General features: G+C 43.6%; 1 protein-coding gene across 1 annotated transcript in view; it reads left to right on the top strand.

Annotated features, from left to right (window-relative positions):
* Positions 1-25,965, top strand: part of LOC121554963 (NEDD8-conjugating enzyme UBE2F) — a 115,981-nt gene that overhangs the window by 14,975 nt on the left and 75,041 nt on the right. The window contains exons 3-4 of the mRNA XM_041868697.2: positions 901-930; positions 2,710-2,775. Of these exons, the coding sequence (XP_041724631.1) occupies positions 901-930; positions 2,710-2,775 (96 nt within the window). The remainder of the gene's footprint in view (positions 1-900; positions 931-2,709; positions 2,776-25,965) is intronic.

Genomic DNA, 25,965 nt, shown 5'->3' with positions numbered 1-25,965 from the left:
GTAAGTAGGAAAACCTGCAAAATCGGCAGTGTATCAAATACTTGTTCTCCCCACTGTGTGTGTGTGTGTGTGTGTGTGTGTGTGTGTGTGTGTGTGTATATATATATTTATACACACACACAGTGTAGTAACAATGTGCAAATAGTTAAAGTACAAATGGGAAAATAAATCAACAGAAATATGAGTTGTATTTACAATGGTGTTTGTTCTTCACTGGTTGCCCTTTTCTTGTGGCAACAGGTCACAAATATTGCTGCTGTGATGGCACACTGTGGTTTTTCACCCAGTAGATAAGGGAGTTCATCAAAATTGGGTTTGTTTTCAAATTCTTTGTGGATCTCTGTAATCTGGGGGAAATATGTGTCTCTAATATGGTCATACATTTGGCAGGAGGTTAGGAAGTGCAGCTCAGTTTCCACCTCATTTTGTGGGCAGTGTGTACATAGCCTGTCTTCTCTTAAGAGCCAGGTCTGCCTACGGCGGCCTTTCTCAATAGCAAGGCTATGCTCACTGAGTCTGTACATAGTCAAAGCTTTCCTTAAATTTGGGTCAGTCACAGTGGTCAGGTATTCTGCCACTGTGTACTCTCTGTTTAGAGCCAAATAGCATTCTAGTTTGCTCTGTTTTTTTGTTATTTCTTTCCAATTATTTTTGTTTTCTCATGATTTGGTTAGGTCTAATTGTGTTGTTCTCTCTCTCTCTCTCTCTCCCTCCTCTCCCCTCTCGCTCTCTCTCACCCCTCTCTCTTCCTTCTCTCTCTCCCCCTCTCTCTCTCCCCCCCCCTCTCTCTCTCCCCCTCTCTCTCTCCCCCCTCTCGCTCTCTCTCTCCCTATCTCTCTCCCCCTTTTTCTCCCCCCCCCTCTCTCCCCCCTTTCTCTCCCCCCCACTCTCTCATTGCAGAAGTTGCAGAACTTGAAGCCAACCTCCCTAGTAAGTATACACCCTTTAACACTATGCAGTGTAACATTATACAATAGCTGGGTCATGTGTTTAATGTTCTGATGGCTCATTAGTCTCACTGTGTGTTAGAGCGAGAGATGTGCTGATTCACTGGTAACCCAAGAGGCGGGTGCAGGCAGCAGTGGATGGCTCAGATGTATTGTAGGGCTCCAGTCTGAACACCAGGGGGTGATTCAGAGCCACTGGCAGATTATGTTACTGCTTACTTCCACAGCCAAATATAGTACTCCATTGAGTTGCACCCCCCCTTTTTGTCCTCAAAACAGCCTAACTTTGTAGGGGCGTGGACTCTACAAGGTGTCGAAAGTGTTCAACAGGGATGCTGGCCCATGTTGACTCCAATGCTTCCCACTGTTGTGTCAAGTTGGCTGGATGTCCTTTGGGTGGTGGACCATTCTTGATACACACGGGAAACTGTTGAGAGTGAAAAACCCAGTAGTGTTGCAGTTCTTGACACAAACTGGTGCACCTGGCACCTACTACCATACCCAGTTCAAAGGCGCTTAAATATTTTGTCTTGCCCATTCAACCTCTGAATGGCACACATACATAATCCATGTCTCAATTGTCTCTAGGCTTAAAAATCCTTCTTTAACCTGTCTCCTCCCCTTCATCTACACTGATTGAAGTGGATTTAACAAGTGACATCAATAAGGGATCATAGCTTTCATCTGTATTCACCTGGTCAGTCTGTCATGGAAAGAGCATAATGTTCATAATATTTTGTACACTCAGTGTAGATTAGCATAACACAGATAAGATGAGCTAGGCCTAGATGTATAATGCACGCATGGATTCACATAGATTTAAGATAACTATGTACATTTCCCAGCGAAGATATAAATAAATAAATAAATAAATAAATTGGTAATTTAGCAGACGCTCTTATCCAGAGCGACTTACAGGAGCAATTACATTTACATTTTACATTTTAGTCATTTAGCAGACGCTCTTATCCAGAGCGACTTACAGTTAGTGAATACATATTATTATTATTATTTTTTATTGTTTTTTTAATACTGGCCCCCCCGTGGGAATCGAACCCACAACCCTGGCGTTGCAAACGCCATGCTCTATCAACTGAGCTACATCCCTGCCGGCCATTCCCTCCCCTACCCTGGACGACGCTGGGCCAATTGTGCGCCGCCCATGAGTCTCCCGGTCGCGACAGAGCCTGGATTCGAACCAGGATCTCTAGTGGCACAGTTAGCACTGCGATGCAGTGCCTTAGACCACTGCGCCACTCAGGAGACTATAGGGTTAAGTGCCTTGCTCAAGGGCACATCGACAGATTTTTCACCTAGTCGGCTCGGGGATTAGAACCAGCGACCTTTCGGTTACTGGCACAACGCTCTTAACCACTAAGCTAAGATAAATGCAACTGTAATCGTTGGCTAATAACAACTGAGATTTTAAAGCAAGAAGGCACCACGGGGGTTTGTGGTATATGGCCAATACATACCACAGCTAAGGGCTGTTCTTAGGAACGACACAACGCGCGGTGCCTGGATACAGCCATTAGCCGTGGTATGTTGGCCATATACCACAAACCCCCGAGGTGCCTTATTGCTATTATAAACTGGTTACCAACGTAATTAGAACAGTAAAAAAAAAAATGTTTTGTCATACCCGTGGTATACGGTCTGATATACCACTGCTTTCAGCCAATCAGAATTCAGGGCTCAAACCACCCAGTTTATAAATGCCCTCATCTCTCTCTCTTCTCCCACTTCCTCCTCCCTATCTCAGGTACGTGTAAAGCCAGCTTCCCTGATGAGAACAAGCTACACCACTTTCAGCTGGCTGTCTCTCCAGGTAAGACCAGCCGCCCTCCATCTCACTAATATCCAACCTGTGTGTATGGAGACCCACATAAATAACAAATCTATAGCAAAAGTGTGCAGTTAGCTAGTTACTGTGATAGTTATGGTATGGTGGCAGTTTGGAAGCTGTTTATAATCCCTTCAGTCAGTCTTCAGAGGTAGGTACTTAAGTGACAGCACTTTAGTGCACAGTAAGTGTTTTTCAAACTGTGCCCTCCACCCTCTGAGAGTTGAACCAGCAGTGACCTCTTGGTCAAAGGTAAGGAGGTCAAGTCTAAAACTATCTACATCAGTAACTTCCTCTAATTGCTGCAGATTGCAGTGATTATAAAGGTTGTTAGATCACCGCCTCTCACACTGATAAAAATACCATCATGTGCAGTACTTTTCTGACTAGTCACCCTTATCTTAAAGTTAAAGCTCGTTCCAGTGATTAGCTGTGCAGTTACAAACGTATTATTGATTCTTCTATAGTTCGCTATTGAGAAGCATCTGCTCTCCAGGCAAAACCTCTGCTTCTCAGCAAGGTAAATGAGGATCCTGGATCACGTCTGTCCTGCTCTGGTCTAAGTGGCTGTTCTCTGTATTTAAGTGCGGGCTGGCTCCAGCAGTCAGGCAGCCATCATTATTCCCCAGGCAGGTCCTGTCTGCTTGCTCAGCGTTGTATTCTTACAGCACTGCCTACCTGTCCTGTATCCTGTAATCCTGGAGACTTTCTTCTTCTAACTGTGTGTGTGTGTGTGGTTTGGTTTTACTATTCTTGTGGAGACCAGAAATCCTCACAAGGATACGAAAACAAGGACATTTAGCCTGTCCCCACAAGGAAAAAATGATATTTTAGGCTTAGGGTTTAAAATTAGGGTTTAAGTTTAGTTTTAGGGTTAAGGGTTAGGATTAGGGTTAGGGAAAATATTATTTTGAATGGGAATCAATTGTTTGGTCCCCACATCGATACTATAACAAACATTTTGTGTGTGTCTCATCAGGTCTCCTTCCTTCCCTTAGAAAATGAGCTCAGTTCCATCCTTTAGCCTTCAAAAAGTGCTGTATCAGCAGATTCTCGCTCTTCATTCAAGGTGTTTGTTGTCACCATTAAAGCAGTTACTCCAGGGTATTACCAGAATATGCAGCTGGGGAGTGAGAGTGGGAACTGGGGACAGGATAGTTGAGGATGTCCCTCTCTGGAGCCAGGAGACTTGGCTACCTGTGTTTAGCCTGCTTAGTTCAGGCTCAGGTGGATTGTGGGTTAGCCCTCCAGTCAGGGGTTCACTGCTGCTGTTAGGACAGTAATGTTTTACCTACTTTCTTCACCACATCTGCTGAATTTCTTTTTCAGACTGACTTAGCTTATTTTTTCCAAAGAGAGCCTTTACCGTTTTGTAATATCTCTGTGTCAGCAGGGCTGCTGTAAGGGTTAGCTCCATTTAAGAACTTGCCCTAGGATGGGGACTCATTTCACCCACTTAACCATCGTAGAACCGAGCTCCTCAAGACCTTGCCTGGGCTGGAACATCGAGGTGCCTCAACACTCCCTGTTCGAGGGGTGGAGTAACAATTACCCTCATGCTGTACTTTGGTTTGACAAGCCCCCAAACTTTCCTCTGCTGGCAGGCCGGCACTCATGAAGTTCTGTGAGGTGTTTGGTTGAAAAGATTGAGAATGGGATCTACCTAAGCTGATCCTAACTGTTATAGGGCAAAAAGAAATTGCCCTGTTTATCAAAAGTAGACCATTCCATTCTTGTGGGCTGGCTAAGGAGTATTGGTGTCTCTGAGGGGTCTTTGGCCTGGTTTGCTAACTACCTCTCTCAAAGAGTGCAGCGTATAAAGTCAGAAGATCTGCTGTCTCAGCCACTGCCTGTCACCAAGGGAGTACCCCAAGGCTTGATCCTAGGCCCCACGCTCTTCTCAATTTACATCAACAACATAACTCAGGCAGTAGGAAGCTCTCTCATCCATTTATATGCAGAAGATACAGTCTTATACTCAGCTGGCGGACCTCAGATGTTGTGTTAAATGCTCTACAACAAAGCTTTCTTAGTGTCCAACAAGCTTTCTCTGCCTTTAACCTTGTTCTGAACACCTCCAAAACAAAGGTCATGTGGTTTGTTAGGAAGAATGCCCCTCTCCCCACCGGTGTGATTACTACCTCTGAGGGTTTAGAGCTTGAGGTAGTCACCTCATACAAGTACTTGGGAGTATGGCTAGATGGTACACAGTCCTTCTCTCAGCACATATCCAAGCTGCAGGCAAAGGTTAAATCTAGCCATGGTTTCCTCTATCGTAATCGCTCCTCTTTCACCCCAGCTGCCAAACGAACCCTGATTCAGATGACCATCCTATCCATGCTAGAATACAGAGACGTAATTTATAGATCGGCAGCTAAGGGTGCTCTCAAACGGCTAGATGTTCTTTACCATTTGGCCATCAGATTTGCCACCAATGCTCCTTATAGGACACATCACTGCACTCTATACTCCTGTAAACTGGCCATCTCTGTATACCCGTCGCAAGAACCACTGGTTGATGCTTATTTATAAAACCCTCTTAGGCCTCACTCCCCCCTATCTGAGATACCTACTGCAACCCTCATCCTCCACATACAACACCCGTTCTGCCAGTCACATTCTGTTAAAGGTCCCCAAAGCACACGCATCCCTGGGTCGCTCCTCTTTTCAGTTCACTGCAGCTAGAGACTGGAACGAGCTGCAGAAAACACTCAAACCTGACAGTTTTATCTTCATCTCTTCATTCAATGACTGAATCATGGACATTCGTACTGACACTTGTGGCTGCTTTGCGGGATGTATTGTTGTCTCTACCTTCTTGCCCTTTGTGCTGTTCTCAGTGCCCAATAATGTTTTTACCATGTTTTGTGCTGCTACCGTGTTGTGCTGCTGCCATGTTGTGTTGCTACCATGTTGTTGTCATGTTTTGCTGCCATGATGTGTTGTTGTGTTCGTCTCTCCTTTATGTAGTGTTGTGGTGTCTTGCTTGTCATGATGTGTGTGTTTTGTCCAATATTAATATTTTTAATCCCAGCCCCCGTCCCCACAGGAGGCCTTTTGCCGTCATTGTAAATAAGAATTTGTTTTTAACTGACTTGCCTAGTTAAATAAAGGTTAAATAAAATAAAAAAGTAGTTTCACACTGCACTTTGCCCAGGACTAAGAGCATGCAGTGAAAAGCCCTCTAATGCTAGCTCCTAATTCACAATCCGTGTCGGTGCCTCAGAGCACGATCAAGGAGACCGCCCAGCCCCAGCAGCTGACTCTTTTTAAAGGGGAACTGCACCCGCTGATTTGGTTTAGTTTTTTGCTGGCAGCCATGTCAGAAGCCAAGCGTGAGTTGGCTTGGGGGTGTGGTAGCTAGCTAGTTAGGTAGGTATCTAACGTCAGCTATGCTAGCGATGATAGTGATAATAATGATTAAATTATACATAACCAGCAGTCTATGGTCTGGCTACAGGTATACTCACCACCACTGGGCAGTGTTGCCAACTCTTTTTCAGTGAGATCTGCCATTGGCCCCTTGATTTGGCGCTAGATGATGTGTTGCTGCGATGAAGTCACAGCACCAATTTGCCTTGCTGCAGCACAGCTGCATTCCCCGACGTAGCGTTTTCACCCTCTCTCCCGCCACACACCCCTTCCCCTTCTATGCCTGTATGTGCACCGTTGCTGTGACTTCTGTTGCACAGACAGCTTCTCCCGCTCTCGTTTGCGGCAACATGTTGTTAAACACTATCAAAGCAATAGAAACCCTTGGTGTCAAACATGAACGTCACCAGGACTTGGTTTTCGGGGCTTTAGCCCCGAATTATTTTGAGTCAGCCCCGAATCTTTTCCGCTGCTGCAATGGTGTAAAACAAATGTTGGAGTCAACTAAATGCGCCACTTAGTTCATAGAGCTGTGGTTACGTGAAACTCCCAAAGTCATCCAACCGTTATAATTAGGGGTGTAGTGCTGCCGGTGCGCAGCGGAGCGACGGTCCGTCACTTCTCATAATGGTGCTACATTATGTCTCGCAAGATTACTTAATGATTCATTAGTATTGTACATAACAAACCAAATATAATAGCATGATAATGTCAGTCTACTGTTATTCCAAAAACACCATGTCATTTCTTAAGTCAGTTTAGGTGTCAAGCCCTGGCTCTAGGGACTCTTAAGTTGAGCCAGGGTGTGTAGAGTTTATGTTTTGTGCTCGTTGTGTCTTGTCTAGTTTTTGTTTATCTATGTTGGCCAGAGTGGTTCTCAATCAGAGGCAACGAGTATCAGCTGTTGCTGGTTGTCTCTGATTGGGAACCATATTTAGTCAGGTGGTTTTCCCACAGTGTTTGTGGGATCTTGTTCCTGTGTAGGTTTGTGTTTTGCTCCTTTGGACGTCACGTATCGATTTGTTGTTTTTGTTCGGGTAATCATTATTTAATAAATATGTTCACCTTCCACGCTGCGCCTTGGTCCTCTGTATCCGACGATCGTGACAGAAGATCCCACCAATACAGGACCAAGCAGCGTGCCCAGGCAGGAGAGGAGAAGCGGCGCCAACCGGGCAGTCGTCGGACAGGCGAGGGGCACCCCCAAGACATTTTTAGGGGGGGGCACATGGCAAGGACGACGGGGCCACTGGAGGCAGATAAGGGGCGAGTTGGTGGACGAGGAGAGAAGGCCACCGGGTTACGGGAGCCATTGGTGTATAGAGGGAAGGAAAATGTAGAGGCACGGCGAGAGGTACTGAAGTGTGTTGCCAGTCCGGTCCGGCCCGTTCCTGATCCCCGTGTAAGGCCAGTGGTGTGTGTTCCCAGTACGGTCCGGCCTGTTCCTATCCATCGCGCCAAGCCTATGGTGCGCGTCGCCAGCCCGGCCCGGCCTGTTCCTGCCCCTCGCACCAAGCCTATGGTGCGTGTCGCCGGCCCGGCCTGTTCCTGCTCCCCGCACCAAGCCAATGGTGCGCGTCGCCAGCCCGGCCCGGCCCGTTCCTGCTCCCCGCACCAAACCTGTGGTGCGCATCGCCAGCCCGGTCCGGCCTGTTCCTGCTCCCCGCACCAAGCTAGTGGTGCGGCGTCGCCAGCCCGGCCCGGCCTGTTCCTGCTCCCCGCACCAAGCCAATGGTGCGCGTCGCCAGCCTGGTCCGGCCTGTTCCTGCTCCCCGCACCAAACCTGTGGTGCGCACGCCAGCCCGTGCCCGTTTCACCGGTGCCTGGTCAGGTACCGGTCAGCTGCTCCACACCGGAGCCTGAGCAATCCGCTCCACCGAAGTCAAGTCCAGCTCCAGCCAGTGGGGCTAGACCAGACCAGGGGCACTACGGGGGGGTTAGTAGGGGGTGGTGGTCAAGCCCGGAGCCGGAACCGCCTCCGAGGAGGAATGCCCACCCAGCCCTCCCCTGTTCGGTGATGTTTAGGCGCGGTCGCAGTCCGCGCCTTTAGGGGGGGGGGGTACTGTCACGCCCTGGCTCTATGGACTCTTTTAAGTTGAGCCAGGGTGTGTAGAGTTTATGTTTTGTGCTCGTTGTGTCTAGTCTAGTTTTTGTATATCTATGTTGGCCAGAGTGGTTCTCAATCAGAGGCAACGAGTATCAGCTGTTGCTGGTTGTCTCTGATTGGGAACCATATTTAGTCAGGTGGTTTTCCCACAGTGTTTGTGGGATCTTATTCCTGTGTAGGTTTGTGTTTTGCACCTTTGGACGTCACGTATCGATTTGTTGTTTTTGTTCGGGTAATCATTATTTAATAAATATGTTCACCTTCCACGCTGCGCCTTGGTCCTCTGTATCCGACGATCGTGACATTAGGATGATTGTGGTAAAATGTTGCTTTTATCTTTCTCATGCTGTGACTGTGTTTAACTCCATCTGCTCTAAAATTCGGTTAGTAAGGCCGGTTAGCCACCCTTACTTACATCATTCAAGAATATCGAAATGCATATTCCCATGAAACTGATTGGGATCAAATGGTTGGCATGCATGCAGCATAGACGTTTCACCTGTAAAACATGAAGAATTATTCTTCACTAATTTGGTGTTTTTAGAATTTTAATAATATACAATTTTCCTTTAGCCACGCACAGTATGTTTAGGCATAGGCAATCATGCAATTTGGATGATGCATTGTATGTACAGTGAGGGAAAAAAGAATTTGATCCCCTGCTGATTTTGTATGTTTGCCCACTGACAAAGAAATGATCAGTCTATAATTTTAATGGTAGGTTTATTTGAACAGTGAGAGACAGAATAACAAAACAAAAATCCAGAAAAACGCATGTCAAAAATGTTATAAATTGATTTGCATTTTAATGAGGGAAATAAGTATTTGACCCCCTCTCAATCAGAAAGATTTCTGGCTCCCAGGTGTCTTTTATACAGGTAACGAGCTGAGATTAGGAGCACACTCTTAAAGGGAGCGCTCCTAATCTCACCTTGTTACCTGTATAAAAGACACCTGACCACAGAAGCAATCAATCAATCAGATTCCAAACTCTCCACCATGGCCAAGACCAAAGAGCTCTCCAAGGATGTCAGGGACAAGATTGTAGACCTACACAAGGCTGGAAGGGCTACAAGACCATCGCCAAGCAGCTTGGTGAGAAGGTGACAACAGTTGGTGTGATTATTCGCAAATGGAAGAAACACAAAAGAACTGTCAATCTCCCTCGGCCTGGGGCTCCATGCAAGTTCTCACCTTGTGGAGTTGCAATGATCATGAGAACGGTGAGGAATCAGCCCAGAACTACACAGGAGGATCTTGTCAATGATCTCAAGGCAGCTGGGACCATAGTCACCAAGAAAACAATTGGTAACACACTACGCCGTGAAGGACTGAAATCCTGCAGCGCCCGCAAGGTCCCCCTGCTCAAGAAAGCACATATACAGGGCCGTTTGAAGTTTGGCAATGAAAATCTGAATGATTCAGAGGAGAACTGGGTGAAAGTGTTGTGGTCAGATGAGACCAAAATGGAGCTCTTTGGCATCAACTCAACTCGCCGTGTTTGGAGGAGGAGGAATGCTGCCTATGACCCCAAGAACACCATCCTCACCGTCAAACATGGAGGTGGAAACATTATTATTTGGGGGTGTTTTTCTGCTAAGGGGACAGGACAACTTCAAAGCATCAAAGGGACAATGGACGGGGCCATGTACCGTCAAATCTTGGGTGAGAACCTCCTTCCCTCAGCCAAGGCATTGAAAATGGGCCGTGGATGGGTATTCCAGCATGACAATGACCCAAAACACACGGCCAAGGCAACAAAGGAATGGCTCAAGAAGAAGCACATTAGGGTCCTGGAGTGGCCTAGCCAGTCTCCAGACCTTAATCCCATAGAAAATCTGTGGAGGGAGCTGAAGGTTTGAGTTGCCAAACGTCAGCCTCAAAACCTTAATGACTTGGAGAAGATCTGCAAAGAGGAGTGGGACAAAATCCCTCCTGAGATGTGTGCAAACCTGGTGGCCAACTACAAGAAACGTCTGACCTCTGTAATTGCCAACAAGGGTTTTGCCACCAAGTACTAAGTCATGTTTTGCAGAGGGGTCAAATACTTATTTCCCTCATTAAAATGCAAATCAATTAATAACATTTTTTACATGCATTTTTCTGGATTTTTTTGTTGTTATTCTGTCTCTCACTGTTCAAATAAACCTACCATTAAAATTATAGACTGATTATGTCTTTGTCAGTGGGCAAACGTACAAAATCAGCAGGGGATCAAATACTTTTTTCCCTCACTGTAGATTACATGTATTTTTTTCTTTCTGCCCCTGTTCGGTGTATGACAATGGTCCTTTCTAAATCAAACAAATTTCACACATATTATTTAGTACAGTGCCTTGCAAAAGTTATTCATCCCCCTTACCGTTTTTCCTATTTTGTTGCGTTACAACCTGTAATTTAAATGGATTTTTATTTGGATTTCATGTAATGGACATACACAAAACAGTCCAAATTGGTGAAGTGAAATGAAAAAAATTAATAGTTTCAAAAATAAAATAATAATAACAGAAAAGTTTATTCACCCCCTTTGCTATGAAGCCCCTAATTAAGATCTGGTGCAACCAATTACCTTCAGAAGTCACATAATTAGTTAAATAAAGTCCACCTGTGTGCAATCTAAATGTCACATGATCTCAGTTTACAGGTGCAGCTCAATAAATTAGAATATTGTGGAAAAGTTAAGTAATTTCAATAATTCAATTGACAAAGTGAAAATCAGATACAGTGGGGAAAAAAGTATTTAGTCAGCCACCAATTGTGCAAGTTCTCCCACTTAAAAAGATGAGAGAGGCCTGTAATTTTCATCATAGGTACACGTCAACTATGACAGTCAAATTGATAAAAAAATATCCAGAAAATCACATTGTAGGACTTCTAATGAATTTATTTGCAAATTATGGTGGAAAATAAGTATTTGGTCACCTACAAACAAGCAAGATTTCTGGCTCTCACAGACCTGTAACTTCTTCTTTAAGAGGCTCCTCTGTCCTCCACTCGTTACCTGTATTAATGGCACCTGTTTGAACTTGTTATCAGTATAAAAGACACCTGTCCACAACCTCAAACAGTCACACTCCAAACTCCACTATGGCCAAGACCAAAGAGCTGTCAAAGGACACCAGAAACAAAATTGTAGACCTGCACCAGGCTGGGAAGACTGAATCTGCAATAGGTAAGCAGCTTGGTTTGACGAAATCAACTGTGGGAGCAATTATTAGGAAATGGAAGACATACAAGACCACTGATAATCTCCCTCGATCTGGGGCTCCACGCAAGATCTCACCCGTGGGGTCAAAATGATCACAAGAACGGTGAGCAAAAATCCCAGAACCACACGGGGGTACCTAGTGAATGACCTGCAGAGAGCTGGGACCAAAGTAACAAAGCCTACCATCAGTAACACACTATGCGCCAGGGACTCAAATCCTGCAGTTCCAGACGTGTCCCCCTGCTTAAGCCAGTACATGTCCAGGCCCGTCTGAAGTTTGCTAGAGTGCATTTGGATGATCCAGAAGAGGATTGGGAGAATGTCATATGGTCAGATGAAACCAAAATAGAACTTTTTGGTAAAAACTCAACTCGTCGTGTTTGGAGGACAAAGAATGCTGAGTTGCATCCAAAGAACACCATACCTACTGTGAAGCATGGGGGTGGAAACATCATGCTTTGGGGCTGTTTTTCTGCAAAGGGACCAGGACGACTGATCCGTGTAAAGGAAAGAATGAATGGGGCCATGTATCGTGAGATTTTGAGTGATAACCTCCTTCCATCAGCAAGGGCATTGAAGATGAAACGTGGCTGGGTCTTTCAGCATGACAATGATCCCAAACACACCGCCCGGGCAACGAAGGAGTGGCTTCGTAAGAAGCATTTCAAGGTCCTGGAGTGGCCTAGCCAGTCTCCAGATCTCAACCCCATAGAAAATCTTTGGAGGGAGTTGAAAGTCTGTGTTGCCCAGCGACAGCCCCAAAACATCACTGCTCTAGAGGAGATCTGCATGGAGGAATGGGCCAAAATACCAGCAACAGTGTGTGAAAACCTTGTGACAACTTACAGAAAACGTTTGACCTGTGTCATTGCCAACAAAGGGTATATAACAAAGTATTGAGAAACTTTTGTTATTGACCAAATACTTATTTTCCACCATAATTTGCAAATAAATTCATTAAAAATCCTACAATGTGATTTTCTGGATTTTGTTTTCTAATTTTGTCTGTCATAGTTGACGTGTACCTATGATGAAAATTACAGGCCTCTCTCATCTTTTTAAGTGGGAGAACTTGCACAATTGATGGCTGACTAAATACTTTTTTCCCCCACTGTATATTGTGGATTAATTACACAAAAAGTGAAATAGTTCAAGCCTGAATTTGTTTTAATCTTGATGATTACGGCTTACAGCTCATGAAACCCCCAAATTCAGTATCTCAGAAAATTAGAATATTGTGAGAAAGTTCAATATTGTAGACTCAAGGTGTCACACTCTAATCAGCTCTACTAACTCAAAATACATGCAAAGGTTTCCTGAGCCTTTAAATGATCTCTCAGTCCAGTTCAGTAGGCTTCACAATCAGGGGGAAGACTGCTGACTTGACAGTTTTGCAGAAGACAGTCATCAACACCTTCCACAAGGAGGGAAAGCCTCAAAAGATCATTGCTAAAGAAGCTGGCTGTTCACAGAGTGCTGTATCCAAGCATATTCATGGAAAGTCGAGTGGAAGGAAGAAGTGTGGTAGGAAAAGGTGCACAAGCAACAGGGATAACCGGAGCCTTGAGAGGATTGTCAAGCAAAGGCCATTCAAAAATGTGGGGGAGCTTCACAAGGAGGGGACTGAGGCAGGAGTCAGTGCATCAAGAACCACCACACACAGACGTATCCAAGAAATGGCTACAACTGTCGCATTCCCCGTGTCAAGCCACTCCTGAACCAGAGGCAACGTCAGAAGCGTCTTACCTGGGCTAAGGAGAAAAATAACTGGTCTGTCGCTCAGTGGTCCAAAGTCCTCTTTTCAGATTAAAGTAAATTTTGCATTTCATTTGGAAATCAAGGTCCCAGAGTCTGGAGGAAGAGTGGAGAGGCACAGAGTCCAAGTTGCTTGAAGTCCAGTGTGAAGTTTCCACAGTCAGTGATGATTTGGGGAGCCATGTCATCTTCTGGTGTTGGTCGACTGAGTTTCATCAAGTCCAAAGTCAACTCAGCCGTCTACCAGGAAATGTTAGAGCACTTCATGCTTCCTTCTGCTGACAAGCTTTATGGAGATGCTGATTTCATTTTCCAGCAGGACTTGGCACCTGCCCACACTGCAGAAGGTACCAATACCTGGTTCAATGACCATGGGATTACTGTGCTTGATTGGCCAGCAAACTCGCCTGATCTGAACCCCATAGAGAATTTATGGGGTATTGTCAAGAGATAGATGAGAGACACGAGACCCAACAATGCAGACGAGCTGAAGGCCACTATCGACGCAACCTGGGCTTCCATAACACCTCAGCAGTGCCACAGGCTGATCGACTCCATGCCACGCCGCATAGATGCAGTGATTCATGCAAAAGGAGCCCCAACAATGTACTGACTGCATGTACAAGAACATACTTTTCAGAAGGCCGACATGTCTGTATTCTAAATTTCTGAGATACTGAATTTGGGGTTTTCATGACCTGTAAGCCGTAATCATCAAGATTAAAACAAATACAGGCTTGAACTATTTCACTTTTTGTGTAATTAATCCACGATATATATGAGTTTCACTTTGTCAATTGAATTATTGAAATTACTTAACTTTTCCACAATATTCTAATTTATTGAGCTGCACCTGTATATACACATGTTCTGAAAGGCCCCAGAGGCTGCAACACCACTAAGCAAGGGGCACCACCAAGCAAGCGGCACCATGAAGACCAAGGAGCTCTCCAAACAGGTCAGGGACAAAGTTATGGAGAAGTACAGATCAGGGTTGGGTTATAAAAAAATATCAAACTTTGAACATCCCACGGAGCACCATTCAATCCATTATAAAAAAATTGAAAGAATATTGCACCACAACAAACCTGCCAAGAGAGGGCCACTCACCAAAACTCACAGACCAGGCAAGGAGGGCATTAATCAGAGCGGCAACAAAGATACCAAAGATAACCCTGAAGGAGTTGCAAAGCTCCACAGTGGAGATTGGAGTATCTGTCCATAGGACCACTTTAAGCCGTACACTCCACAGAGCTGAGCTTTACGGAAGAGTGGCCAGAAAGGCCAAAAGGCATGTGGGATACTCCCCAAACATATGGAAGAAGGTACTCTGGTCAGATAAGACAGAAATTGAGCTTTTTGGCCATCAAGGACAACACTATGTCTGGCGCAAACCCAACACCTCTCATCACCCCGAGAACACCATCCCCACAGTGAAGCATGGTGGTGGCAGCATCATGCTGTGGGGATGTTTTTCATCGGCAGTGACTGGGAAACTGGTCAGAATTGAAGGAATGATGGATGGCGCTAAATACATGGACATTCTTGAGGGAAACCTGTTTCAGTCTTCCAAAGATTTGAGACTGGGACGGAGGTTCACCTTCCAGCAGGACAATGACCCTAAGCATACTGCTAAAGCAACACTCGAGTGGTTTAAGGGGAAACATTTAAATGTCTTGGAATGGCCAAGTCAAAAACCTAAATCCAATTGAGAATCTGTGGTATGACTTAAAGATTGCTGTACACCAGTGGAATAGTTATGCACGCTCAAGATCATTTTTTTTGTTGTAGTCTTATTTCTTGTTTGTTTCACAGTAAAAATAATATTTTGCATCTTCAAAGTGGTAGGCATGTTGTGTAAATCAAATGATACAAACCCCCCAAAAATCCATTTTAATTCCAGGTTGTAAGGCAACAAAATAGGAAAAATGCCAATGGGGGTGAATACTTTCGCAAGCCACTTGACAAGATTAAATCAAGAATAGTCTGATGGCTGACAATATTTGCCTATCACTTGTGAATAATGTATTATCACTTGTGAATGATACCCAGCTTAAGGCAAGAAACAACACATACCTTGTTTTTGCGACTTTTTCAAAATCATAGTCCCACACCTCATGTAGTCTAGGCCTCTGTTTTTATAAGGTTTGTATCAGAACCAAAAGTGGCCAAATACCTTCTTAAAATTAAGCACATTATTCCGATTTACAGCCGATGTAGAGCTTTTACAACGGGCGTAGAGCCTAACTGGCATACATATACAGCACGTGAGTTTCAAGTTTGGGGAAGATCATTTTCACCATAAAAAGCATTACATGCATAATCGCATTTGCGGTCACTTTTGTTAATGGTGTTTTCCAGCTAATAGAACATTCATGCTTATATCCTACTGCCGTGTGCGTATTGCTGCGCTTATAATGTGAAGAAATAGCCTAATAGTTTATCAACATTTTAAGCTAAACATTGTGATCTGTTGCGTCTGCCTCATTACTAGTGGTTTGTTATGAGACCTGAAATTGAGCTCAGGTGAATTGATCATCCTTGAGATGTTTCTACAACTTGGAGTCCACCTTCGGTAAATTCAATTGATTGGACATGATTTGGAAAGACACACACGTCTATATAAGGTCCCACAGTTGACAGTGCATGTCAGAGCAAGCCATGAGGTCGAAGGAATTTGTCCGTAGAGCCCTGAGACAGGATTGTGTCGAGGCACAGATCTGCGGAAGGGTACCAAAACATTTCTGCAGCATTGAAGGTCCCCAAGAACACAGTGGCCTCCATCATTCTTAAATGGAAGAAGTTTGGAACCACCAAGACTCTTCCTAGAGCTGGCCGGCCAGCCAATCTGAGCAATCGGGGGAGAAGGGCATTGGTCAAGGAGGTGTCCATGAACCCGATGGTCACTCTGACAGAGCTTTAGAGTTCCTCTGTGGAGATGGGAGAACCTTCCAGAAGGACAACCATCTCTGCAGCACTCCACCAATCAGGCCTTTATGGTAGAGTGGCCAGACGGAAGGCACTCCTCAGTAAAAGGCACATGACAGCCCGCTAGGAGTTTGCCAAAAGGCACCTAAAGACTCCCAGACCATGAGAAACAAGATTCTCTGGTCTGATGAAACCAAGATTGAACTCTTTGGCCTGAATGCCAAGCGTCACATCTGGAGGAAACCTGGCACCATCCCTACGGTGAAGCATGGTGGTGGTAGTATCATGCTGTGGGGATGTTTTTCAGCAGCAGGGGCTGGGAGACTAGTCAGGATCGAGGGAAAGATGAACGGAGCAAAGTACAGAGAGATCCTTGATGGAAACCTGCTCCTGAGCACTCAGGACCTCAGACTGGGGTGAAGGTTCACCTTCCAACAGGACAACGACCCTAAGCACACAGCCAGGACAACGCAGGAGTGGCTTTGGGACAAGTCTCTGAATGTCCTCGTTTTCGCTTTGTCTTTATGGGGAATTGTGTGTAGATTGAGGGAAAAAATGTAATTTATTCCATATTAGAATAAGGCTGTAACGTAACAAAATGTGGACAAAATCAAGGTGTCTGAATACTTTCCGAACGCACTGTATAACACATTACTTCTTCTGTTGGACCACAGATAATGCTTTACATCATCTGTGGTGTCTTTTCTGTTAGCTTAAACTTAAAAATAAAATAACAAATGAGGCCTACGTCAGCTCAAAAAGCTTTTCTATTTGATTTGTATAAAGTTTGTATAAAGTTTGTATAAAGTTTGTTTCCAGTTAAAGTCCCTCAGTATACAGGTCAACGCTGACGAAGGAAGGTTCACATGAAAATAAATGCTTGTTTGGGCTGCTAAATAAACATTCAACAAAATAACGGCGATGTTAACCCCTGATTTTGCTCATCTCATCTCATATTCATACCAGTGTATTTCTAAGTCCCCACGCATTCCCCTTCCCAGTGAGAGAAGGTGACAGATCACTATGGCAGCTCCCCTGCAGTTTTATCACTATATACAGCCTTCAAATTGCAGTTTCCACTCCAGCGACTACCGCCTGCCTGCGTCTTCCTGAGTGATTGACAGAAACTCACAGAAAAGATGGGGAAGACTTGATGTCATCCTGAGAGAAGAGTAAGAGACCGCTACAGTGTTAGAGGAGGACGGGGGTGGGAAATATCATTATGCTTATTGCTTACATTAAGCTGATGAAGATGATAATTATAGCTGAGGATAGAAAAATGATTGATCAATGAATGACTCATGTTGAAATCTGGAATACAGGCCTAGTTTCTGAGAGGAGACACACAGTAGGGACTGTGTGTGTGGGACAGCTGTATTGAAGTGAACTAGTTAACCCTCTCTCTCCCTGTGTGTCCTTTAATAATTCAGCGGCTGAGACTACCAGACGGACACTCACCTCTGCTCCTTTACCGGTCATTAGAGGTCGACTCGAGCAGAGGAGCCATGACTTTAATAAGTTGATACAATAGCAGGCTATAAGATGCCAAAGAGAAGAGAACACACTTGAGTCAGAGTTAAGAGGGCTTAGAGCCTTTGAGGTGGGCACACACACAGAACAGACTATGAAAGCTCAGCAAATAAAAGGAGTCTCCTTTTAAAAGACTGACTGGCTGAAAGCACTGAAGAAAGAGAGAGAGAAGAGGTGTCTGCTTAACTAATAAAGCACATCTAAATGCATGATATTCTCTATTTTCTTGAAATGTCAATTCCAGCCGGGAGTACCTGTGGGTTTTTCTAGCATCACCTGTATAGTAGACACTCAGGATAATTTCTCTCCCGGGTCGTTCCGCTATAAATCACCATTATCCCTCCCACAGGTTGTGAATGTAAAGATCGACTGCCCCTAAAAACCAACTAATCCCTTTGAAAACAGCCTATGTGACATCGATATGAGTCAGAAACAGTGTAAATAGGATAATTTTAGTCATAAAGTCAGTCTCATCTAAAACTGAGTTTTGAATCTCAGTGCGTCACAACGTGTAAATTAAGGTTGGGTTTGGATTACAATTATGTCAACAAATCATGCCCCCTTTTGCCAAGGTCCACGTGCAAATCGCCCCTCCACCCACTTCACTGAATGGGGTTCTGTTGTTTCATCATCATCAAAGCGTTCAAAGGATCACGGCCGTTTGAGGCTGAAAAGCCCTATAAGGATTCACCATGCAAATGCATGCTTCTAGCATGATTCACAGCCAACAACTGCCGAAGGACCCTATCGTGCGGAATAGGTGATGGAGTTTGTTGGTCCCCAGTGGCAGTGTTGCCAATTTAGCGACTTTGTTGCTATTATTAGCGAGTTTTCAGACCCCTCCAGCGACTTTTATTAGTAAACGATTATTGTGATAAATTCAGCTACTTTTCAGGCTGCCTTTGGGGAGTTGACACCAGGGCCAGAGTTGTTTCATAACATTCGGGGCTCAGGGTTTGCGGGTCAGAGGGAGAAAAAAAAGGGCCTTTTCTAAAATAATTTCCTGCAATTCTATGTCATTTTACATGACTGGAAACAGTACAATAGTCTTTTTTTATACCACACAAATGTTCAAAATGACAAGCTACTCTGACATTTACATACTGAGATCAATAAAACGAACGACCCATGTCTTAAATGCAACCAATAGCATAGGCCAATGAAAAGAGTGGATACACAGATCTTAGGCCTACAATATGAGGAGGAAATTATATTCCACCAACTTTCCAGTGGCAACACCTATTCAAACAGATTTTCCAGCAATATTGCGAAATACCTTCTAGCTGCTGCCTGCTGTTCATTGACAGCCACAACTCAACAATCAGCTGTTTTATATTTGCCGCGCAGGATGCCCAATTGCGGGATTCCCGACTAGAACAAGCTCCCTCACGATGCCAGGACAGCGGAGTCACTCACCACCTTCCGGAGACACTTGAAACCCCACCTCCTTTAAGTAATACCTGGGATAGGATAAAGTAATCATTCTACCCCCCCTTACCCCACCCCAAAGAAAGAAAAAAAAAAAAAAATTAAAAAAAAAACATATTGTAAAGTGGTTATCCCACTGGCTATAAGGTGAATGCACCAATTTATAAGTCGCTCTGGATAAGAGCGTCTGCTAAATGACGTAAATGTAGACTAGGCCTGTGCCTTTAAAAAAAAAAAAGCTATTGATCCTCTGCGGCTAAATTATGCTGGTGTAGTATTTAAAATTATTTCATTTATTTATAGAGACAGGAGTAATTATATAATTTGGCAAATGTATTTTAATTTATCTGCAGCACTTCCAGCACCCCTTCCTGCAGCGCTGTTTTCTTCCATGCGCTGTGCTCTCCCCAAAGCCAAATAAATAAATCAACACTTCTTATTATTAATTAAATTGATTGTGGTCAGTAACCCCACATGAGGTTATTGTGTAGGTAGGTCTACTGTTACAATAATATTTAAAATAATCTATCAACAAGTAGCGTAGCCTACAATTACGAGAATAAATTCAGTATGTCAATGAAGCCAATAGTGGTTTCAGCTATATTGTTAATGAAACGATGTAGGTCTTATGACCTTTTTAAACAATAAAAAAATATGTCAAATTACTTGAATAGCCTATGGGAAAAGAGTGCAAATGTGTATTCACATCAGTAGGCTAAGTGACTGAAATGCATCAGAAAAGTATTGGCAAGTTCAGGAAAACATCAGGGAAGCTCATCAGGTAGGCTAAAGGCCTGATGTGTGTGTGTGTGTGTGTGTGTGTAGACAAGATCTATCTGCATTGCTTTCAATTGGTAGACTAATGATCATGAGTACTCACCTTAACTTAGCTAACATCTCCCAGCCTAATTTTAACCTAATATCCAAACGGACATTCAGTGAAAACAAAAATCTGACATTGATTGATTTATCAAGATGAGTTCCCATGCTTGTCTCAAAGCAGAGCAATGACGCTGTCCCAATCATAACAGTGCTGGAATTATCAGTTGACCTCACATGGCAATTGCTTTACATTTATTATAACCAGTGGTGTAGTGCTATTTTTTTATGTAGCCTCCCAGAGCACCATTTTTTTGTCATTATTATTATTATTATACCATCATTTCTGAATGAAAATTGGTACCGACATGAAGCCTATTGTATAAAATCATTTTAGAATATACAGTGAGGGAAAAAGGTATTTGATCCACTGCTGATTTTGTACGTTTGCCCACTGACAAAGACATGATCAGTCTATAATTTTAATGGTAGGTTTATTTGAACAGTGAGAGACAGAATAACAACAAAAAAATCAAGAAAAACGCATGTCAAAAATGTTATAAATTGATTTGCATTTTAATGAAGGAAATAAGTATTTGACCCCTCTGCAAAACATGACTTAGTACTTGGTGGCAAAACCCTTGTTGGCAATCACAGAGGTCAGACGTTTCTTGTAGTTGGCCACCATGTTTGCACACATCTCAGGAGGGATTTTGTCCCACTCCTCTTTGCAGATCTTCTCCAAGTCATTAAGGTTTCGAGGCTGACGTTTGGCAAGTCAAACCTTCAGCTCCCTCCACAGATTTTCTATGGGATTAAGGTCTGGAGACTGGCTAGGCCACTCCAGGACCTTAATGTGCCTCTTCTTGAGCCACTCCTTTGCTGCCTTGGCCGTGTGTTTTGGGTCATTGTCATGCTGGAATACCCATCCACGACCCATTTTCAGTTCCCTGTCTGAGGGAAGGAGGTTCTCACCCAAGATTTGACGGTACATGGCCCCGTCCATCGTCCCTTTGATGCGGTGAAGTTGTCCTGTCCCCTTAGCAGAAAAACACCCCCAAAGCATAATGTTTCCACCTCCATGTTTGACGGTGGGGATGGTGTTCTTGGGGTCATAGGCAGCATTCCTCCTCCTCCAAACACGGCGAGTTGAGTTGATGCCAAAGAGCTCGATTTTGGTCTCATCTGACCACAACACTTTCACCCAGTTCTCCTCTGAATCATTCAGATGTTCAATGGCAAACTTCAGACGGGCCTGTATATGTGCTTTCTTGAGCAGGGGGACCTTGCGGGCGCTGCAGGATTTCAGTCCTTCACGGCGTAGTGTGTTACCAATAGTTTTCTTGGTGACTATGGTCCCAGCTGCCTTGAGATCATTGACAAGATCCTCCCGTGTAGTTCTGGGCTGATTCCTCACCGTTCTCATGATCATTGCAACTCCACGAGGTGAGATCTTGCATGGAGCCCCAGGCCGAGGGAGATTGACAGTTATTTTGTGTTGTCACCTTCTCACCAAGCTGCTTGGCAATGGACTTGTAGCCCATTCCAGCCTTGTGTAGGTCTACAATCTTGTCCCTGACATCCTTGGAGAGCTCTTTGTTCTTGGCCATGGTGGAGAGTTTGGAATCTGATTGATTGATTGCTTCTGTGGACGGGTGTCTTTTATACAGATAACAAGCTGAGATTAGGAGCACTCCCTTTAAGAGTGTGCTCCTAATCTCAGCTCGTTATCTGTATAAAAGACACCTGGGAGCCAGAAATCTTTCTGATTGAGAGGGGGTCAAATACTAATTTCCCTCATTAAAATGCAAATCAATTTATAACATTTTTGACATGCGTTTTTCTGGATTTTTTTGTTGTTATTCTGTCTCTCACTGTTCAAATTATAGACTGATCATTTCTTTGTCAGTGGGCAAACGTACAAAATCAGCAGGGGATCAAATACTTTTTTCCCTCACTGTATGCACTTAAATAGCAAATGGAGGACTTTTTTTCCCGTGGTTCATTTTCATGCCAGCCAGGTAGGCTATACTCCTGTTGTAAATACAAACAATGTGCTTCATATTAGGAAAGTTGAGAAATAAATATAGTAGGCCTAGCCTATGGAAAGCTGATGGGATCCTCCTCTTTATAATAGAAGCCATCACTAGCCTATAAAATTGTTGCGCAATATGAGCTCATGGGCTCTCATGAAGTGTTTGATTAGATTTTCGATTACATTTGCAGTACCAGGCAGTTAGCAAGTTTGGTAGGCTACTAAGGACCATCAGCAGCATCAGAGCTTGGAGAAACCTAATTACCGTGACTAAAAGGTCACGTGGAATTTGACTGCCTTCATGACTGGTGACCGCCGGTGTGGCAGTAATACAGTCACCATAACAGCCCTACGCATGGCACCTGCTACAGTTTGTTTGACCTGACGAAGATCCGTTTAGGATCTAAACGTTGTCAATAAAGCGGTGAATTGGGAGCTTTAACAGTGTGTAGGCCTTCTTGTTCTTTACCTACTACCATACCCAATTCAAAGGCACTTAAATATTTTGTCTTGCCCATTCACCCTCTGAATGGCACACATACACAATCCATGTCTCAATTGTCTCAATGCTTAAAAATCCTTCTTTAACCTGTCTCCTCCGCTTCATCTACACTGATTGAAGTGGATTTAACAAGTGACATCAATAAGGGATCATAGCTTTCACCTGGATTCACCTGGTCAGTCTATGTCATGGAAAGAGCATGTTCATAATGTGTTTTATACTCAGTGTAGGTGTCAAAACAAGGAGAAATGTTATGTGCTCATCAGCGTTGCGGGAGACATTTCCTGTAATGTATGCAGGGTCAAAGACAATAACATGTTTACTCTTGAGTCAACCTGTGAAAAACAAGCCTGAGGAACTACAGAGACTCTGGATACATCCCAAATTGCACCCTATTCCCTATGTAGTGCACTACTTTTGACCAAGGTCCATAGGGTGCCATTTGGGACTCACACTATTTATGCAAAGCCTGTAAGATAATAACCTCCAGGGGAGCAGACGGAGGTCTCCCGTGGATGGACTCTCCTCTCTATACATGGTCCTATGTGATTAGTGTCGGGCATGACTCTGCACGCTGAGCATGACTTTAACACTCAAGGCCAGTGAATTATGTGTAAATGTAGACTAAATGGTTGACATGACTTAATGAATGGGTATAGCAGAGGAACAGGTAATCAATGTATCCTGCTTAAACCTCCCCATCTCCATGTTTATGGAAGGGATAATCAACGAGGGGCTATGCGTTCTATGGAAAATAATGAACGAAGTGGAAGGTGTGTTCCACGACGCGCTAGCGGAGTGGAACTCAGTTGCATTATTTTCCAGAGAACGCATAGAGCCTTGAGTTGATTATCCTTTTTATACCATGCCTATAATTTAATACATTTGCCACTAGAAATGTGTTCAACATCCACTGAAGTAGCTTGCGAGTTTACTAGATAGCTACAGTAGTTGCTGTGGTAACCAAGCAAACAGACTTGCTAGTTTAGCTAACCAAACATCAGTCTTAGTTTGCTATTATGAAAATCGAATTCAACAATACCAATACTGTTTTCAATTAGGCTTTTGCTTTCAAAAGCAGCTCAAACAAAACATGTAAAAATGAACTATAGCCATTGAATTCTACCGTGCTAATATGCCGTGCATTATAGGAGAAATAATGCACGCTCTAGAATGCCCTTCAAGCCAATCAAAAAGGACTATTCAACAATGCCATGGTATAAAGTAATTTATAAACTGGGTGGTGCGAGCCCTGAATGCTGATTGGCTGAAAGCCGTGGTATACCACGGGTATGACAAAACATTTATTTTTACTGCTCTAATTATGTTGGTAACCAATTTATAGTAGCAATAAGGCACCTCGGGGGTTTGTAGTATATTACCAATATACCATGGCTAAGGGCTGTATCCAGGCACTCCGCGTTGCGTTGTGCTTAAGAACAGCCCTTTGCTGTGGTATATTCGCCATATACCACACCCCCTCGTGCCTTATTGCTTAACTATAGGCTAGTACAAGATGTGATGAAGGGGTAAATCGGTAAACCTCTCTGCACCACAAGGTTCTTGTTCACAATTTGTTGAAGATTTCACAGTTCCCCATGTTTCCTTCCATGGGTCACCTCTTTGGTGCTGGAACTCAACCATTACTATTTTTTCTCCTAATTATATTAATCGGCTCTCTGTTTTTAATTAACAATGGGATTCAGAAGTTCACCTTGAAAGGTCCTTATGGAGAGGTTTTTGTTGTTTCAATTTGTTCTAGTCTATCTTAGTGGGACCTTTTTGGAAAGTGAAAATATATTTTTTTTCCAGTTCAGCTCGCTGTATTAAAGATAAAAGTATGAAGTATAGCAACATATTTGAACTCTGAGTAATTTTTTTTTAACACATGATCAATTCGTTCTCTCACTTTTTTGTCTATGTAGTAATGAGTTCTGTATTAAAATTTTGCTATTCACTGGGTTATTGTCAGGTTTTTTAGTCTGAACTGTAAACAGGTATTGAGGAGCACAGAGAATGAGGAGTTATCTGCAGATAAGGAAATGTTATTTTAATGATGTCTTAACAGGGAGGGGAATGTTGAATGCTAGGCTGGCTGTCTGATTTAATGTTTTCTGGACATCAGTCAGTTCAGAATCCACAGTCTCAGGGAGGCTGGGAAACAAGTTGTTGATGCATTTGATGTAGGCCTGTTGGCTGTCAGTTTGCCTTGTAGGAAAGATGGAGCTCATGCCAGATTTCCTCCACTACCTACTGCTGTCCACATTGTGACTTTAGTATCTATTTATGTAATGAGAAACAGCAAAGGCAAAGAGCTGCCAGACAAACTCTCTGCTTGGTCCAAAACAACAAATGTCCTTCGAGTAAACTGGCATGTTTAAGGAGATAAATGATTTGCATTGACTGTTTAGTAACACCTGTTCGTCTAAAGATGCCACCTCCATGCTGAATGATCTCGCTACTGTATAGTTGCAACAAAATGTTTTACATTTTAAGAGCACAGTTAGGCTACACAACCTGTTACTCAATAGATTAGACTATCTATTTTTTTATGATAATATTAGACTACTTATCATTGCAATAATGTATGTTTTGGAGATCTAGTAACCGTTACAGTACAGTTTCTCACCACCTGTTGCTGTGTAGATGTGGTCCTCTGTAGCTCAGCTGGTAGAGCACGGCGCTTGTAACGCCAAGGTAGTGGGTTCGATCCCCGGGACCACCCATACACAAAAATTTATGCACGCACGACTGTAAGTCGCTTTGGATAAAAGCGTCTGCTAAATGGCATATTATTATTATTATAGATAGTTCCTCCAGAACGATCATTCAGTAGTCCACAAGAAAATGACTTCTTTACTCAGTATCAGTAATTTCCTCTCCACAGCTGTTGCTGTATATGCAGCCTGCTGCAATATCTCGTTGTGTATTAGCCTGTTTTTCATCTGGAAGTATATACAGTGCATTCGGAAAGTATTCAGACCCCTTCCCTTTTTCCACATTTTGTTACGTTACAGCCTTATTCTATTTTATCCCTCATCAATCTACACTCAATACCCCATAATGACAAAGCCAAAACAGGTTTTTAGATATGTTAGCAAATTTATTACAAATAACAGAAATACCTTATTTACATAAGTATTCAGACCCTTTCCTATAACACTCGAAATTGAGCTCCAGTGCATCCTGTTTCCATTGATCATCCTTGATGTTTCTACAACTTGATTGGAGTCCACCTGTGGTAAAATCAATTGATTGGAGATTATTTGGAAAGGCACACACCTGTCTGTATAAGGTCCCACAGTTGACAGTGAATGTCAGAGCAAAAACCAAGCCATGAGGTCGAAGGAATTGTCCGTAGAGCTCAGAGACAGGATTATGTTGAGGCACAGATCTGGGGAAGGGTACCAAAACATTTCTGCAGCATTGAAGGTCCCCAAGAACACAGTGGCCTCCATCATTCTTAAATGGGAGAAGTTTGGAACTACCAA

The sequence above is a fragment of the Coregonus clupeaformis genome, chromosome 40, assembly GCF_020615455.1.
Source record: "Coregonus clupeaformis isolate EN_2021a chromosome 40, ASM2061545v1, whole genome shotgun sequence".
Classification (NCBI taxonomy): Eukaryota; Metazoa; Chordata; class Actinopteri; order Salmoniformes; family Salmonidae; genus Coregonus; species Coregonus clupeaformis.
The sequence above is the reverse complement of the archived record's forward strand: the minus strand, read 5'-3'. Positions and strand labels throughout refer to the sequence as shown.